The sequence below is a fragment of the Serinus canaria genome, chromosome 18 (genome assembly GCF_022539315.1).
Source record: "Serinus canaria isolate serCan28SL12 chromosome 18, serCan2020, whole genome shotgun sequence".
NCBI classification, from domain to species: Eukaryota; Metazoa; Chordata; class Aves; order Passeriformes; family Fringillidae; genus Serinus; species Serinus canaria.
This window is the reverse complement of record NC_066331.1, coordinates 6,640,638-6,656,357: the sequence shown is the minus strand read 5'-3', so window position 1 is coordinate 6,656,357 and position 15,720 is coordinate 6,640,638. Positions and strand designations below refer to the sequence as shown.

The following is a 15,720-nucleotide window of genomic DNA, read 5'->3' as shown; positions in this document are numbered from 1 at the left end:
TGCCAGCAAGTATTCTCCTTTGATCCTGTACCCCAGGCTACTGAGGAAGAATTCCTGACCTCTCATTCCCGACCTCTGGCTGTTTCAAACTGGGCTCTGCTGCTTTCTTCCAGCTATTTTAGGACAAGCCAAAAGGTCTCCAAGGGCCTCTTCCCCAGCCATAACCCGAGGAAGCCAAATAAAATATTCATTGCAAGGAGAAACCAAAACAATTAAGTTACATAGGTTTGAAAACAGCCCCCTTAAATATTTCAGGAGCACTTTGTTGCCCAATTGTCTGCTGTGCAGCAGGGCTGGATGATCCTGTTACACTGCAAGGCAGAGTCCTGTGGCCCCAGCCCAGGGGTCAGAGCCAGCCCCAGGCTCTGGGCAGGGATGGACCTGAGCTGGGGGAGCTGAAGGACTCTGTGCTAAGACAGGGCTCAGACTTGTCCCTTCTAATCCCCTGAGTGACCTCTGTGGTTGTGTCTAAAAGGAGCAAACCGAGGAGGCAAGGCCAGGCAAGCCTCCACTAAATGCAGTCCTGGTCTGGTACCACCAGTGAGCTCCTGGAGAGCAGTGCCAGCAGCTGCCAGCAGCTGGCCCAAGGCTCATCCCACTGCTCCTTCACTGCTGCTGTGCCCTGTGCTGCTCTGGGACTCAGGCTGTGATGTTTTTATTTTTACTGGGCACACTGAGGAACCTGGGTGGCCTCCAATGAGCTGTCCCTGCTCTCCTTCCCTGTTTCTGCATAGCTGGGAACCATGGGTTTGACAGAGAATTCCTCTGAGTCAGTGAAATCCCCTGGATTTAAACTGGGTTTCAACCCAATTATACATGAAAGCAAGAGGCTTTTTAGTAGTGGGGGGTGGGCTACAGCCCCAGGGCTGCTCTCCCGTGGGAAATGAGTGCTCTGCAGAGGGCAGCTGAGCCCCCAAGCACAAATCAAAGGCTCAAAGTGGAATGTCAGATTGTGCAGACTGAAATGATTACACCCAGGTAGCTGAAAATCCCCAGCAGATTCTAATAAGCTTGCAGAGATAAAGGTAGAAGGAATCATGCAGCTAAGGGTGAGGTCTCATGTTACAGCCAAACTGACTTTGTGGGGCCACTCCTTCCTTCCAGTGTCTGCTGTATTCCCCAGCTGTTTCCTTTGCACCAGTGGTGGTGGTCACCTCAGTGCAATTTGATCTTACAGGTAAGTTGATCTTCCTCATGCTGAGCTTCCTCCTAAATGAGAGGCCTGTTTGCCTGGAATTGCCCTTGCTGGTTATTCCCTTATTCCAGATCCTAAGGCATTAGTTAGTTAAAAATTAAATTTAAAAGCACACATGGGCACCAAGAGAAGAAAGGGAACAGGAACAAGCAACACAAGAGGGCAAAACAGACCTTGGCCACAAAGGTGAAACTCTTGTGGAGCTCCTGAACTCCACAAGAGAAAGAGGGAAAGAGGGGGAGGGTACAGGAAGGCCACAGGAAGGCCACTGTATCTGGAAGAAAGTTTGGAAACTTGGCCAGAGGCTCTGTAATAACACACGATCCTATAGGGGAAGTTTGTTAACTTCCATGAGATGTTGGGCCACTCACATTTTTTATGCCCTGTGATATTTTCTTTACAGTTTTGAGGCAGAGGCACTCTTATTATGCTTTTACTGAAGATCTGAAACAAACTGGGAGTTGTTTGCTGAGCCAGGCATTTGAAGACACTCAAAGACTCTTCTCAAGGTGATTGCTTCCAAAACTTGACATTTATTTTATAGAATGACAAACATTTTCTCTCGTTTAATATTAACTACCCTGTATCTTATGCTCTGTTCCACTGCAGATATTTAACTCCCTTAATCTTCTGTAGATAAATCCTTCTTCATTTTATGAGAGGTCTCACCTCTCCCTGTGCACAGGAGAGATCCTCACATAAATCTCTCTCACCAGATATCACTGTGACAAGGAAATAGTTTATAGAATTTGAGCCACTTCCATTCAGGACACATTCCAGTGGAAAGCTCCTTCTGTCATAAGCAGATCAAAACAAGCACATCAGTGAGCAAGTTCACCTGCAGAATCAAGCCTGGTCAGTCTTCTGAAGAAGTGATCACAGCTACTTTCTGTTCCTTCTCCTCAAAGAAAATCTAGCAGGTTAATGGTACCTGCATCCCATGTTATTAATTAATGAGGCTCATGGAGTTCTGATACATTAATTTACGCCTGTGAATTGAGTTACTGAGAAATGGGCACTTTTCTTGTGCACTAAAAATTACTAGTTGAAGATCTTACCCTCAAACAGGATTTTTTAGTGGTCTAAACAAACCTCTAAGGAGCAGCTGAATGGGCAGAGAACAGTCAGGAGGAATCTGCCTGTGCAACATCAGTTAGCAGAGATTAATTGCAGCAGGAGTGGTTTCTATCCAATCCAAGGTCTGAGGCTTTAAAAGGGCAAAGCTCTTCAGAGGGATGACATGATATTATTTCACTTTGAAATGTTCATGTATCACTTATTTCAAAACAGGGTGTTTTGAGCATGGACCCTGGATGCTGCAATAGGAATCCCAGTGTCTGGACTGACACTGCTCTTAGCAAAGGGCTTCAGGAGCCTTTAGGGCTGAGGTATTGCCACCTGCTCTGGAGCTTCAGTAAGTTAAGTGTCAGATCAAATCAGTCTTTTTAAAAGGTTAAATCCATAGTAAGTAACTATCACTTAATGCTTAAATTTTATTATTTCCATGAACTGTGCCTCATGGATCTGCCTTGACAGAACTGAATTTCCTTGAGATGGATTTTTTTCACATCCTCATTACTGTTAATTTACATTTAAAACATCTTCCTGTAATGAAAGTACAGGCAAATGTCACCAGCTCTGAACTGTGAGCAAACTGTCACAGCACTGACAAGATCACAGGTAACCAAACTGATTAAGGACTCTGATACCTCCTTTAGTCACAGTCTGCATTTCATCTGCTCTTATCTCTGTCACAATAAAGTCAGGAAGATGTGTTTGTCCACAGGACAATCACACCCTTGAAAAACACCTCTCCCAAATTCCATTCCTGTGGCTTACTTGCAGTTTGGAATAAAGCTCCCCCAGCTATAGCTGAAGCCACTTTTGTCTCCATTTACTGCCTAAGAAATAACACCAAGCCTTTTCTTATCCTGCCATAGTCTCTGCTTCCTTGGACTCATACCCCATCAGGGCTTGAGCTGCAATATCTGACTTTTGGGGTGATGTTCAACAGCTCAGAGATGTCCTTGTGTTGCCAATTAGGGTTTTTTAGGAGCTCAGCCTGCTTTTCAGGTGCTCAGCACAGCAATCTGATCAGGTAAGTTCTCTTTAAGGAAGGAGAGTGTGAGCAGAATCCAGGCTTCATTTCTTGAAGACCCTGCCTTAAGCATAAGCAGAGGAGATTGGCTTTAAACAAATGAACAATATGCAGAGTCTGTAGGAATAAGCACACAATGCAAACTCATCTGCCAGAGGAGCAAACAGGAGGAAGAGATCCTTGTCTTTTGAAGGGCAAGAGTCAGGCTGGGCTCTGCCCTTGGAGATACAGGTCCTTCCAGCCTTGGGTGACTCTGCCTGATGCTGTCAGCACATGCTCAGGACCATCCATCTTAAAGTGGGCTCCCTTGCCAAAAAACTCTTTTGAAATATAATTTAGCTCTGCATTCAAGAGCTGTGCCACAAGGAGCTGCAGAGATCAGTTTCTACTCATTTAGCTGGGGAAGAGGTGAGCAGAGGGAAGAGCCTCAAAGTACATTTTAATCTCTTTTCCCTCCCTACTGAAAGAGGCCACAAGTGCAAGGAGCCTTTTAGCTCTCCTGTGTTGGTTGTGTTCCCAGCAGACTCATCCCTCCATCCCCATGGATCAGCCAACATGCATAAAAGGCACGAGAGGCAAGATGGAAATGAGGAGTTTGGTCATACATCAGTTCCGTTACAAGAAAACCACACCTGGGTGAGGCCATTTCTACCTGGACAACAGCTGGGACAAATTAATCAATGCCAGGATGATCTCAAGGACCATCCTACTGCTGCAGCAGCCTTTTCACACAGGGATTTGCAGGTCCTCTGGGAAGCTACATCAAACTCAGAAAGCTTATCAGACACCCCCATCATCATCATGTTGGAGAAAGGCTGAGGAACAACCCAAGCACTTGGGGCTTGTGGCTGTGAGTGAAGGTGCTGAGTTTCCTTCCTGTGACCAAGGGCTTGTGGCAGATATTGAAAGAATTTTTCCCACTGGTTTACCCCAGGGAATCAGCTATAGCTGCAACAAAACCTTGGGCTTTGCTTGAAAGAGATAACAAAGTCTAATGTGGCTTAGCAAGGACTGCTGGGTTTTAGAAGCAATTTTACACTAAAGTCTGTCTCATCTTTCAGCCGTACAAATTCCTGCTCCTATTAAAGACATCCCAATCCACAGGCCACATAAGACAGTGGTTTGGAGGCTGAATTCAGGACCACAGCCCAGGCATGAAATCCTTTGAGCTGCCATAGACACAAACCATATTCTAAGAAACAGACCAATTAAGCTGTAAAAAAAAAAAAATTCATTCTCTCACTAACCAGACAGGCCTCAGGCTTCAAGACCAAGATGAAAAGCACTTTTCCTTTCAACATTATGTTCTTCTAATAGAACTGTTAGACAAATTCTGCAAATATTCAACTCCTAAACATCTGAGTAAAGTGTGTATTACTATTGAAAAGTGGGGAGAAAAAAAAAAGAGCTCCAGGCCAAGCTTTTCTAGGAGTAGAGAACTTTGGCAGCAAACACACCACCCTATAAAAGAGCTCATGTTACCAGAAAGCATTTGACCTAAAACTCAGGCCACTATAAAACAGCATCCCATATTAGGGACCCAATGTGTACTCAGATGTGGAAAATTTGTTTTTAGTTGTGATCCAAGACTGTCCCCTCTGCAGAGCAGCAGGTCTGTGGGGGTCAGGGAACACTGTGCCAGCATTGCTGGAAGGATTTTTTCAAGTCAGTGTTAACAGCAACTCTGGTCCTGCAGCCAAGGGACACTTCCCAGTGCCAGAGCCCTGTGAGGCTGCACAAAGCAGGAGGAGGAAGAACTGCCAAAGCCTGACTGGCAATAACCTTAATAAGGGCCAATGAGCCCTCAGAGTGCCTCCAAGCATTAAAGCATTGGCTCTTGGAGAGGACCAGCAAACTTCTATCAGATCCCAGACAAGGAGTTCAAGTGAAAAGTAGAGGTAGGCACAAAATTCGAGGGGTTTGGCAGCAGCTGAATCCTCTGATCAGAAGCAGGCCATTATTTTTAGTGTCAGCTGAGGGGCAGGCTAGGAGTAAGCACAAGGCTCAGAAGGCAGTTCCTGAAAGGGAGAGATGAAAAGGGATTTTTCCCCCCCACTACATTCAAAAGCTGCTGCTGCTTACATTCATTCATTGAAGGCTCCATCCCTCACTATCATCTCATCCCATCACCAGTTTTACTTGCTGCTTGTTTTCTGACAGCACAAAAAATGCACCCTAATTCTGTCACAAGCCTTTCCATCCCTTCCTGCTCAGCTCAGAACACAACTGAAAGCACAGTTCATGAGTTCCAGCCTTGCCCTGTTTTGTCCCTTTGCAATTTCTCCTGTATTTTAGGCATAGGAGCTCTAAAAGGATTCTTAATGTCTCTGCCCACAAGAAGTTAAGGATCTCATTCCAGTGAATCCTTCAGTTCCAAAGCTCTGCTAGAAAAAAAAAAAAAAATCTGCCATAGCACATATCCTAAACTACTCAACCCCATTTGTAGTCTGGCTTGGCGTCTGAAGAAAGTAAGAAGCCTGGATTTTTTTTTGCTGTTGGTTTTGAATCTAAATGCACTTTAGGGTTTACAAAAAATAGTAGCATTTTTGTGACTCTCTCACTATTCCAGTGGATCTACTGGATTTCTCAAGATATGTAGGTGAAAACAGGGAGAATATAATAAATTTCTTCTGCCCTTTCTGAGTAAGACTGTCACATTTCTTCCCACAAGCCTGCCAAATAAATACTCAGAAAAGGCTTTAGAATGAGTCCATCTGTGAGGAGCAGAAAGAAGCAGCTGGGTGCACCAGGATGATGCACATGCACAGAGTCACAGCAGCTCAGAAGTTGCTGATTAAACCATAATTTCCTGTAAATTTGCAGCATCAATGCCTGGCACAAGAGGTGGAAACAGCAGGACACCTCCCTGCCAGCTTCAGTCCTGCAGCAAGAGACAAGGAAATAATGAACCAAACAGAAATAAGGAAGTGAAAACTACTTTGGAAATGGAAACTGAAAGAGAAGGCTCTCTAAAACCTCATTAGCAATAAATTAGGTCTCAAAGGAGGTATTAATAATTTTAGAAGGAAGGGTGCCTGAAGCACCAGCAGAGCAACTCTACAATCATTTTTTTCCTGCAGAACAGAATGTGCCATCCTAGTGCTGTAGGTAAGAAAGGATTCCTCAGCCTTGCTTGGGAAGATCAAGAGGGCTCCCAAGGAGAGGCTGAAACAAGAGTGCTTCCAAGGAGAGGTTTCCAAAGTGTGCCAAGGACAGCAACTCAGCTCTGTTCCAGGAGGATTTAGTTCTTCCTCACTGGCTGTCACAGTGCTACAAGCAAGTTACAGTAGAGAAATTTCAGAATACTTTGTTTATTTTCTTAGCTGGGAAAAAAAAGTGCTGTTAGGTTCAGGGATATAGGAAAGAAATTTTGAAGCAGACCAAACTGCTCTCTGCAGAGCTTCACCAGCTTCAATTCCAAACCCACTGGCAGGCAGCAGAGCAGCACTGCCAGATCAATCCTGTCTCCCTTCAGTGCTGTCATGCACGTTTATTCAGGACAAACCAGCAATGACCTTCCAGGGACTATGATCTGAACCAGTGCCCTCTCCTGGCATCCCCATCCTGTATGGATTGCAGGATGGTGACACAACCACTTTGCTCCTCCCACGCACCACCTTGCTTCGCCTCCAGGAGTGCTCTTTGCCCCCCTCAGCTCAGAGGGCAGCTCCACCTTCTCCCAGGGATCTGTGGGCAATATAAAAGAAGCTGTTGAAGGACGGAATAGGTATGAGAGGAGACAAGGATCACAAAAGGGAATTCAGAGTTTTATTGCCAAAAAAAAAAAAAAAAAAAAAAGGAACGTAGTGTTGAAACAAAAATCAAATTCAATTAGTTTTCCTCCAATTTGAATGGCTACAAAAATAGATTCTACCCAAATCCATAAAGCCAGTTAACAGTACCATAACAAAAAACCCCAAAATTACTCATTCAGATACCACATACAGCAGTCACAGGAATCTAGCATATATTACTTAATGGTTTCTTCTTAAAGTAAATTTCTAAATGTTTCTGTTAAAACTGAAATACCCATAAGATTTTTTTAAAAATGTACAAAAAATAATTGTTGGAGGTAACAGTGTGCGTTTATTAAAATCCTGCACCGAGGCAGTAAAACATTTATAATTTAAAACCCAGCCCAGTAGAAAAGAGAAATGTGCAAACATTTGAATGTTAGGTGTACTCAGAGGCTTGTGGTGCATCAGAGCTGGCATCCACTGCTGTCCTAAAGCAAGGCAGGCTCCAGCAGGAGAGGTCTCCAAGAGGCACTAAAGGGGAGGCAGAGGCAGAAGCACTGAGCTGCAGCTCCCCAGTCTGGCTGCTGGGAGCACTGGTGCCTTCTCCCCAGGGACGGTTTGTCCAGTCAGTAGTGTTATGGCACTCAGTCCAATGCCACGATGTCCTCCATGAGTTCTGGTCAATCTGCTGCAGGAGGGAAGAATGCAAAAGCCATTTGAAAAGGCAGGCAGTGAAAGCTAATGAGAGCTAATGAGCTGATACACTCAGATTGCTGCTGAGAGCTCTGGCTACCTCACCAGCTCACTTTGTGATAAGGGTGAGAGTCAGGAGCCTTCAAAGGATTTTTAGCTCTTCCTTTACCACTGGTGTAGCATGTAAGGTGCTGAACAGGGCTCACACCCCACTCAGCCTGCAGATTCCCACCCCAAAAATTCAGGTCAGAGTTCTGCACAAAGCACTGAAATAAGCTGAAGCTTATTAAGAAATTTCATTCTACTTTCTGCTTCCTTTGGCTATTTCAAATATCTTTAGCCTCACCTACCTCCTCCATTACTTAGTCTGTGTCCTAGTGGACTTCTTGACGAATTTTTTTCTGCATAGCTTCTGCAATGACACAAGAAGAGATTCCTTACTGCAGTGCAGTCTCGTCCCATCTACTCCCAGATGCCGAGAGAAGACCAGGATGAGGCAGTGTCCAGAGGAAGTGCACAGAGCAGAGCATGTCAGGCAGTCACTGATCCTTCCACACCAGCAGTTACCAATCCCACCAAGCCTCCTGCATCCATTGCAGACAGTAGTCCTTTGCCTACACTCGGTAGCCCCTGACCATTCTAGGGAGATGAGATAAAGCCCCGCAGCCGTGGTGGTAGCTCAGCTCTATTGTACAGACAGAATGGGAGCAGAGACACTGAACACATCCAGGGGACAGTGTCAAGCCAGGATTAAAACTCCAGAGTCCCATCCTTGACCAACTTAGCCCGTGTGGCCTGCCCTTAGATCAGCATGGGTTGACACAAATAGAAACCTGTATGCGAATACTCAGAGTCCTGTTCCTTGGGGATGTGGGAATGTGATCTCTCCTGCTTTTCGGAGAGAAAGAGACAAAGCATTATTGATAAAAAAAATGTCAAGGGACAGCATGTGAAAGAGAACCTGCCTCTCATTATTGCCCTTTGGTAGCTTGTGGGATGCACATGTGACCAGATTCCAGCAGAAGGATCCCTGCCATCAAGTGGGCATTCCCCTGCTGTCACCTCAAGCTGCCCTCCCCTGCCAGCCCAAGTCATCAAGAAGAAAACTTGGTTGATACTCACCCTCTGCCCCCCTCCAGAGTACTCTGGATCTCCTTCAACACTTCTGGAAAGCAGAGAGTTAAAGCAGTGAGCCAAAGGGAATCTGCTTTCAGGCAGCTGCCTGAGCACATTCCACCTCCCCAGTGAACAGCCTCCAGAACCTGCCTCCCACAGCTCAGAGGTCAGTCCTTAGATCATCACTGCCTCTTCAACCAGGTTTTTACTGGGCAGGCTGGCACACAGGACTGAAGCAGTCATTTGCCAGGGGAAATGTTGCCAATCTCTGTGTACCAGAGCCCCAAAGGAACTGTCTGTTCCAGCTGTCATCTTACACCAGTCCTACTGGAAATAAAGATCCTTCTCTTATCTCAGCAGGGAATGCAGCTCTGCAGAACAACCCCTGCCCAAGGGCATGGCTATCTGTCCATCCCCTCACTTCCGGGGATTCAAGAAAACCCAGCATTTCTGCCAGTAATTACAGAGCCCTTGGAACTGGAATCCACAAAATTCCCAGCAGCTTTCTTCTTTTCCCACCCAGAAAGGCACCTTCCCCCTCAGCAGCAAGACTTCATCTCACTCACTTTCATCATTGAGTAAGGCATGTTCCATCAGCCTCACAGACTTTCTTTCTAAAAAAGAGTAGGAAAATTTGTTTTAGCTAACAATATTTTCCCTTTTTACTGAAATAAGTGCAGTTTTGGAGAAATGCACAATAGAACTGGATTTTTTCCCCACGTTAAGTACTTTTTGACTTTACTGAATGCTTCACAACTAATCCTTAAAGTCTCTCACACACTGAACTGTTTCTTTCAGTAATACTAGTTTGGATAACAGAAGATCTAAAGAAGTTCAGACCTTTCCTCCAGCAAACTCTGTTCTACTCTTTAAGGGAATCTTCCACTACAACTTACTTCAGAGCTATCAACTAAAATACAGTCCAGGCAGATCACAATGTTTCCCCCACATCCTTCCTTATTTTTCCCTATCCTAGGTAGAAAATATCAACTGTAGCAATAGGAAAGACATTTTGAGGTCTACACACGCCATGCTACCCTCTGTAAATAAGCACACTTATTTTTTTCACTTACCATCTTCTCCACAGTCACCTGGACTATTTCCTGGTCCTCTAAAAAAGGAGAGGAGGCAGAAAACCATTACTGATGCTTAAGAACAGGAGAGCAGAGAATTCCTGTGTGTTCTTGGCAGTTACAAGAGGTTCCAGTGCACATCAACTAAATGGTTTGCTGAGTGTGGGAAGGGCTTCACCACATGCTGGTGATGCAGAAGTCTGCAGGCACCAAAGGACACTTAACTCTGGGAATAAAAATCCTGTAGGATCTCTGTGAGTGTCAGATCTACTGTTACTCACTGATGTTCTGAGAGGAGGAACACTGGATTTCCTTTCACAGAGCAACAGCTCAGCCTCAGCATTTGGGAACAAGCAAAGCAAGCAAGGGCTTTCTCTGTGTTTGTGACTCCAGCTTAGGGATACCAGTTCCAAAGCTTCCTGCTTTGTCCTGCCAAACGTACTCCCAGTAGGAACACCACCAGGGGGAAGGTGACATTTCCTGATGCCAGCCCCTCTGTGGATGTTAACTTCAAAGGGGTTTCTTTCCTCCCTACCAAGACACAGTCATGTGCAAGAGTGTTACAGACATTACCTGGATTTCCTTGCAGCATTCTGTGTGCCAGACTTGTGCACGTGGTTGTTGCTTGTCACTTCTGGCATGTCCACGATGCACCGGGGCTCCACCAACCATTTGGTGGAAAGGGAAAACCTCTCAAACTCCGACGGTGAGATCAGATAGAAACCTGCAGGGGATTGCAATTGATAAGGGCAATTCTCAGCAAACAGTTCCAGAACCAAAGGTGATCCTAAAAAAGAACATATCTAGGCATGATCTATGTTTGGCAGAAAGGGTTTGCTTTGCCTTCTAGCTAAGCAAGGAGGGATCACTGAGGAAGATATTACCCCAGCTCCCCTCTGGTTAGCCTAGAGACTGTGCAATTTAAGGTTATGCTGAGACATAATTCTGTTGTCCTGTGCTGACACTTGGGAAAAACAGCACAGAAAGATGCAAAAAATGAACTGGAAAGCAGAAATCCATCTTCAGCAGCCACAGGATCCCAGTTTTGCAATGTGAGTGCTGAGACACAGGCAGGTACAGGAGGCACAGTGGAGCCATTGCCCAGAGCCTGCTGCTTAGAGAGCCATTCACCCACATCAGACAAGAGGAGGATGGTCAGGTGGAAGTTATCTAAGGGTACATCCAAGCTGAAAACCACTATTCACTCCTGTATTCATTAACAGTAATGGAATAAACTCACTCCTGCTTCTTCTAACTCATGTCTTGGCAGCTGGCTTGTAAGCAAAGCTGAGTTAATAGAAGAAATAACAGTTTATGATTTTTGAGTGTATTTATAGCAAAAAAGGAAGACAAGGTTGTTGGCATAGAAACAGATTAGAAAAGATACATGAAAATTTTTGTAAGCTAGACTACGAGCATAAGTAGATGTGCATATGTGCTTTATTAAGTTTCTATAAAACTTTTGCTAATTATATTGATGCTAATTGCTTTGCATTTATGAATGGAAGTTATTGTGATGTAGTTAATAACTTAATATTAGGCTTTGTCAAAAGCTTATAAGTTAGAAAACACGCAAAATAAAAACCTTTTTTTTTAAACCCTAATCACGTGTATATATATGTCACGTCCAACCTAACAATAACAGACTCCCATGTGTTCACAGCCAGCTAAAAAACACTAAGCCATTTCCCAGTCTCAAGCACACAACAAGAGGGATGATGTGGGAGAAGCCCACCTCACCTTGGCCGTATTTGGTGAAGACACAGGATGCAATGCCACTGACATCCTCCTTGCGGATGCAGGGGTAGCGGATCTGCAGCTTGAGGAAGGGCAGGGAGATGATCTGGATGTCTCCCAGGTTGGTCAGCACTGCCAGGTCGTTCTCACTGTAATCATCAGTCTTGCAGCTGCCAAAGTTGGCAACTGTCACCTTCCGTACCCTGCAGCCTTCCAGGGCTGTCAGCTTGAGCTTCAGTTTGGAGCTGACCTTGGGCAATGTGAAGACCTGTCACAGGAATGAGACACTGACACCTCTTCCTGCACAAAGGCAGCAGCAGCTCCCCAGGACATCTGCTGCTCCCTCCCTGGATAATGTTTCCATTCACAGGGAATACACACAGGTGTAACCAGAGCCAATCCCCTGCTCATGGCATGAGAATGAATCAGCCACAGGCAGTGTGAAAATGTCTTTCTGTCCTGACATCAGTTTTACCCTTCAGGTTATAACCACACTTCTCCCCCATTTTTTCAAAACTCTTCCCTAATTGGCTACAAATTAATACAGAAAGAGAACAGGGTTTGAGTTAGTGTGCAAAACAAGATACTTCACAAAAATACCTACAAATTCCTGCTTCTGCACTAACAACAGAAAAGCTCTTAGCCAAAAGCAGAAGCAGCCTTGTCCAAAGAGTATAATCTCATACAAGCATAAAATTTTTATATTCAGCACGTGCAGCACTATGCTGAACACCAGTTTGCCAGCACACACCTGATTTCTGGACTGTACCAAACAGAAGTGCTGTCCCAGGGCTGTTCTTGAGGCACAGGAGAACAAGCACTCCCAAGAATTCTCTTTCCACTGAGCAGTGCCCAGTGCTTTAGCAGATTTCATGCACAATTCATCGGCTCCTCCCTCCCTCAATAGGTGACACTCACCTTAAATTGCTCTTCAGACACCACCAGCAGCTGGTGGCTGCCTTGCATATCAGGACTCTTGGAAAGGTCATGTGCTACTTCTAGAGGTTCTGGGAGGGGAGTGCTGCGTCCATCCAACACAAGTATCCCCACAACAGGAGCCCTGTGCATCAGCTGAATCTCTTTGGCTAGACAGGCGAGATAAGGAGTAAAAATAAACAGAGAAAACAAACAGGAGTCTAGTCAGAAACATTGTTAGAAACTCCTTCACACACTCTCAGCACTGAAGACCTATATACTGAGGTTATAGAAATGCTGCCTAAAAAGATTTGGTAGTTGAAGGGCATTCTGACTGAACTGATCTGTGTTGAACAGAAACCATTGTTACATAAAGACAACAGGCTCAGCTGCCAGAACGACACGTGCAGGAGGGTTGATGGCAAAATTCAGTGACAGCTGATACAAATTTACATTTCTGAAGTGAGTAGGAAATGAGGCTGAGGCACATCAAGCAGTGCTAGAGCTCCAGTTCAGCTGCTGCAGTGAGCATTGCTTAACTCAGACACTGCCACACATGGCTCTAATCACTGATAAGCAGCACTGATTGAGCAATCCTGCTTTTCTGGCCATAACTCCTGTGAGCCATGGTTCAGACTCAACAGAACCCTGCTTTCACAAGGCACTTACCCTGCTCTGCCCTCACAGGCTCATCCATCCTCCTCTCAGCTGGAGGAACACGTAAACAGAAAGCATAGACTGTCCCTCCATTGGTGCCAGCCCACAGGGATGGGCAGTGCCGGGAGCCTGGAGTGACAAAAGAGTCCATGAGCAAGGTACCATCCATGACATTACAGCTTTCCTTGGCTACACAAAACCTCTGTCTGCAGCCTACATGTCTTCATATTAGGGGAGACCTGCCAGGCACAAACTGCAAGTTTTTAACATTCTCTTCCCAATACATGTCCTCCAGCAGCCCTTAGAAAAGGCACTGCACCTGAGCAAAGGCAAAAGTACCACCACACGAACCACCACAACTGCTGTGTCAAGTTTTCACACATCAGTGTCACAGATGAGCAGAGTAAACTTGTGCATCTTATCAGTTTGGGCTCTGATACATAACCAGCCACCACCATCACTAAAATTAAAAGGATTTGCTGGAGACAGGCGTGAACTTCAGAGGAATGAAAGAAGGAAAAGTTTATACTAGCAAGTCAGATGCCAATATAGCACATTTGAAAATCATACATAAAGACTTGATTCAAAGATGAATGGCCACTTGCCTTGGATTAGCCAGCAGCCCAGAATGGCTAAATAACAATTCTACAGGACAACATATGCTCTTGTTCTATATCAGTTTTTTAGCACAGCACCAAGTAGGACACAGGAGGTGCCGAGTTTTCCTGGTAGTAAATCCTAATACACTCCTTGGCAGAAGCAGTAAAAACCCATTTGGAAGAAGAGAGAGAGATGTTTTTCCCACTCACTGTCTCTCAGGAAGGTATCAGCAAAATACAGGGTTCGCACAAAGCCAGTGAAAGAGTCTTCTGCTGAGCGCGCCTCGATCTTGCGCTGGACTGGAGCCAGCTCCATCTCCTGCAACACGTCCTGGTCAAACTTGGCATTTGCTTCTTGCACCTTCACAGGTGAGGAGACACTGTCAGTCAGGGATAGACACAGCAGGGAGAGAGAGGGAGCGTGGCAAAAATAGAAAGGCACACCAGTGAACTTGTCTTCTGAACTGATTTTTTCTAAAAATGTGCCTGTTTTTATCTAACAGAGCATCAGAAATTGCCATTTTTCCCTCATAACAATAGCTCTTGATTTGATAGCAGAGCTGAGACCACCTCCTCCTCTAGGCAGTCTTAGCAGGTTCCAAGCTGCAAACAGACAGACCCCAAAAAGGTGAAGCCCTCACCTCTGAGGCATTCCCACCACCTCCTCTCCGCTTCCTACTGGACACTCGGCTTCTTCTGATCCGCCGGAACGACTGACGGAGGGACTTCTTCAAGGATTTCACCCGTGACAGGGGACCTTCTAACGCCAGCTGGTCACTGGGATGCAGTGTGCACCTGGAAGAGGGAGAGAGTAACCACGTGGTCACTTTCTACTGGGTGGCAATCACTCTCAGGAGTCCAACAGGATACACACAAATGTTGGAACATGGTTATATATTCTGGAACATCTTCAAGGCTGGAGAAAAAAGAAGCAGAGCTTCTTGCTACAGTGACAGCTCTTGAGAAATCACTTATCACACCTTGCTTTGTTAGTAATTCCAGGTAATCATTAACATAAGGATTACCACAGACCCCCTGGAAAGATGACACTTACTTGACAAAGACCAGTCGCTTCTGCTGATGGTCAAAAAGCCCAAACCCATGACTGGTGCCAAAGGCCACAAGCTTCCACTCTGAGTGCAGGGCTAAAGAGGTGACGACAGCTGGTGGCTGACACTGGACAAGGACAAATGGCTGAAAACCAGCTTCAAATCGAACAGGCCCATCTCGAGTTTTGAGCTTCTCGTGACCTTTCCATCGATAGCCCTCTTGGTCCTGCAGGAGATCTGCTTCAGCATGGTCCACCACATGTTCTGCATCCTCATCATTCAGTTCCATCACCAGCACCTGAAAGGAAAAAAAACAACCTTTGCTGCAGCTTTTGCTGTGCAGGCAGATCTCCAAGCTGCAGCCCTTCCCTACAGCTGCTGAACTACAGCACCTCTCAGGACAGGAAAATAACAGCAGATAATGTCTAAAACCAACTAGAGAAAGCAGAAAATCCCAGAATGGTTTGGGTTAGTAGGCACCTTAAATATCACCTAGTAATAACCCCTGCCATGCACAGGGACACCTCTTTCGGTCAGAGCTCCATCCAACCTTAAACACTTCCAGGGCTGGGGCATCCACAACTTCTCCAGGCACCCTGCTACAGCGCCTTACCACCCTCACAGCAAAGAAGTTCTTCCTATCAAATATCTAATCTAAACCTACTCTCTGTCTGAAACCACTCCCTCTTGTTCTGTCATTCCAGGACCTTGTAGGTAGTCTCGATCCATGCTTCTTGTAGGTTCTTTCAGGTATCAGGATGAAATTAGGTGACCCCAAACCTTCCCTTCTCCAGGCTGAACAATCCCAATTCTCTCAACCTTTCCTTGCAGCAGAGCTGCTCTATCCCTCT

At 45.5% G+C, this 15,720-nt stretch overlaps 1 protein-coding gene across 3 annotated transcripts in view; it reads right to left on the bottom strand.

The window, feature by feature from the left end:
• Nucleotides 1–7,039: 7,039 nt before the first annotated feature.
• Nucleotides 7,040–15,720, bottom strand: part of LLGL2 (LLGL scribble cell polarity complex component 2) — a 33,335-nt gene continuing 24,654 nt past the window's right edge. Inside the window, exons 15-27 of one of the 3 annotated variants that reach the window (XM_050981243.1) lie at nucleotides 14,875–15,167; nucleotides 14,462–14,615; nucleotides 14,031–14,181; nucleotides 13,234–13,350; nucleotides 12,568–12,734; nucleotides 11,653–11,917; nucleotides 10,486–10,636; nucleotides 9,913–9,950; nucleotides 9,406–9,453; nucleotides 8,846–8,888; nucleotides 8,557–8,614; nucleotides 8,074–8,135; nucleotides 7,040–7,718 (exon numbers count right to left, since the gene is read on the bottom strand). In XM_050981243.1, the coding sequence (XP_050837200.1) occupies nucleotides 8,082–8,135; nucleotides 8,557–8,614; nucleotides 8,846–8,888; nucleotides 9,406–9,453; nucleotides 9,913–9,950; nucleotides 10,486–10,636; nucleotides 11,653–11,917; nucleotides 12,568–12,734; nucleotides 13,234–13,350; nucleotides 14,031–14,181; nucleotides 14,462–14,615; nucleotides 14,875–15,167 (1,539 nt within the window). In that variant the 3' untranslated portion in view covers nucleotides 7,040–7,718; nucleotides 8,074–8,081. The remainder of the gene's footprint in view (nucleotides 7,719–8,073; nucleotides 8,136–8,556; nucleotides 8,615–8,845; nucleotides 8,889–9,405; nucleotides 9,454–9,912; nucleotides 9,951–10,485; nucleotides 10,637–11,652; nucleotides 11,918–12,567; nucleotides 12,735–13,233; nucleotides 13,351–14,030; nucleotides 14,182–14,461; nucleotides 14,616–14,874; nucleotides 15,168–15,720) is intronic. The other 2 variants (XM_050981244.1, XM_050981245.1) reach the window with 2 other exon arrangements.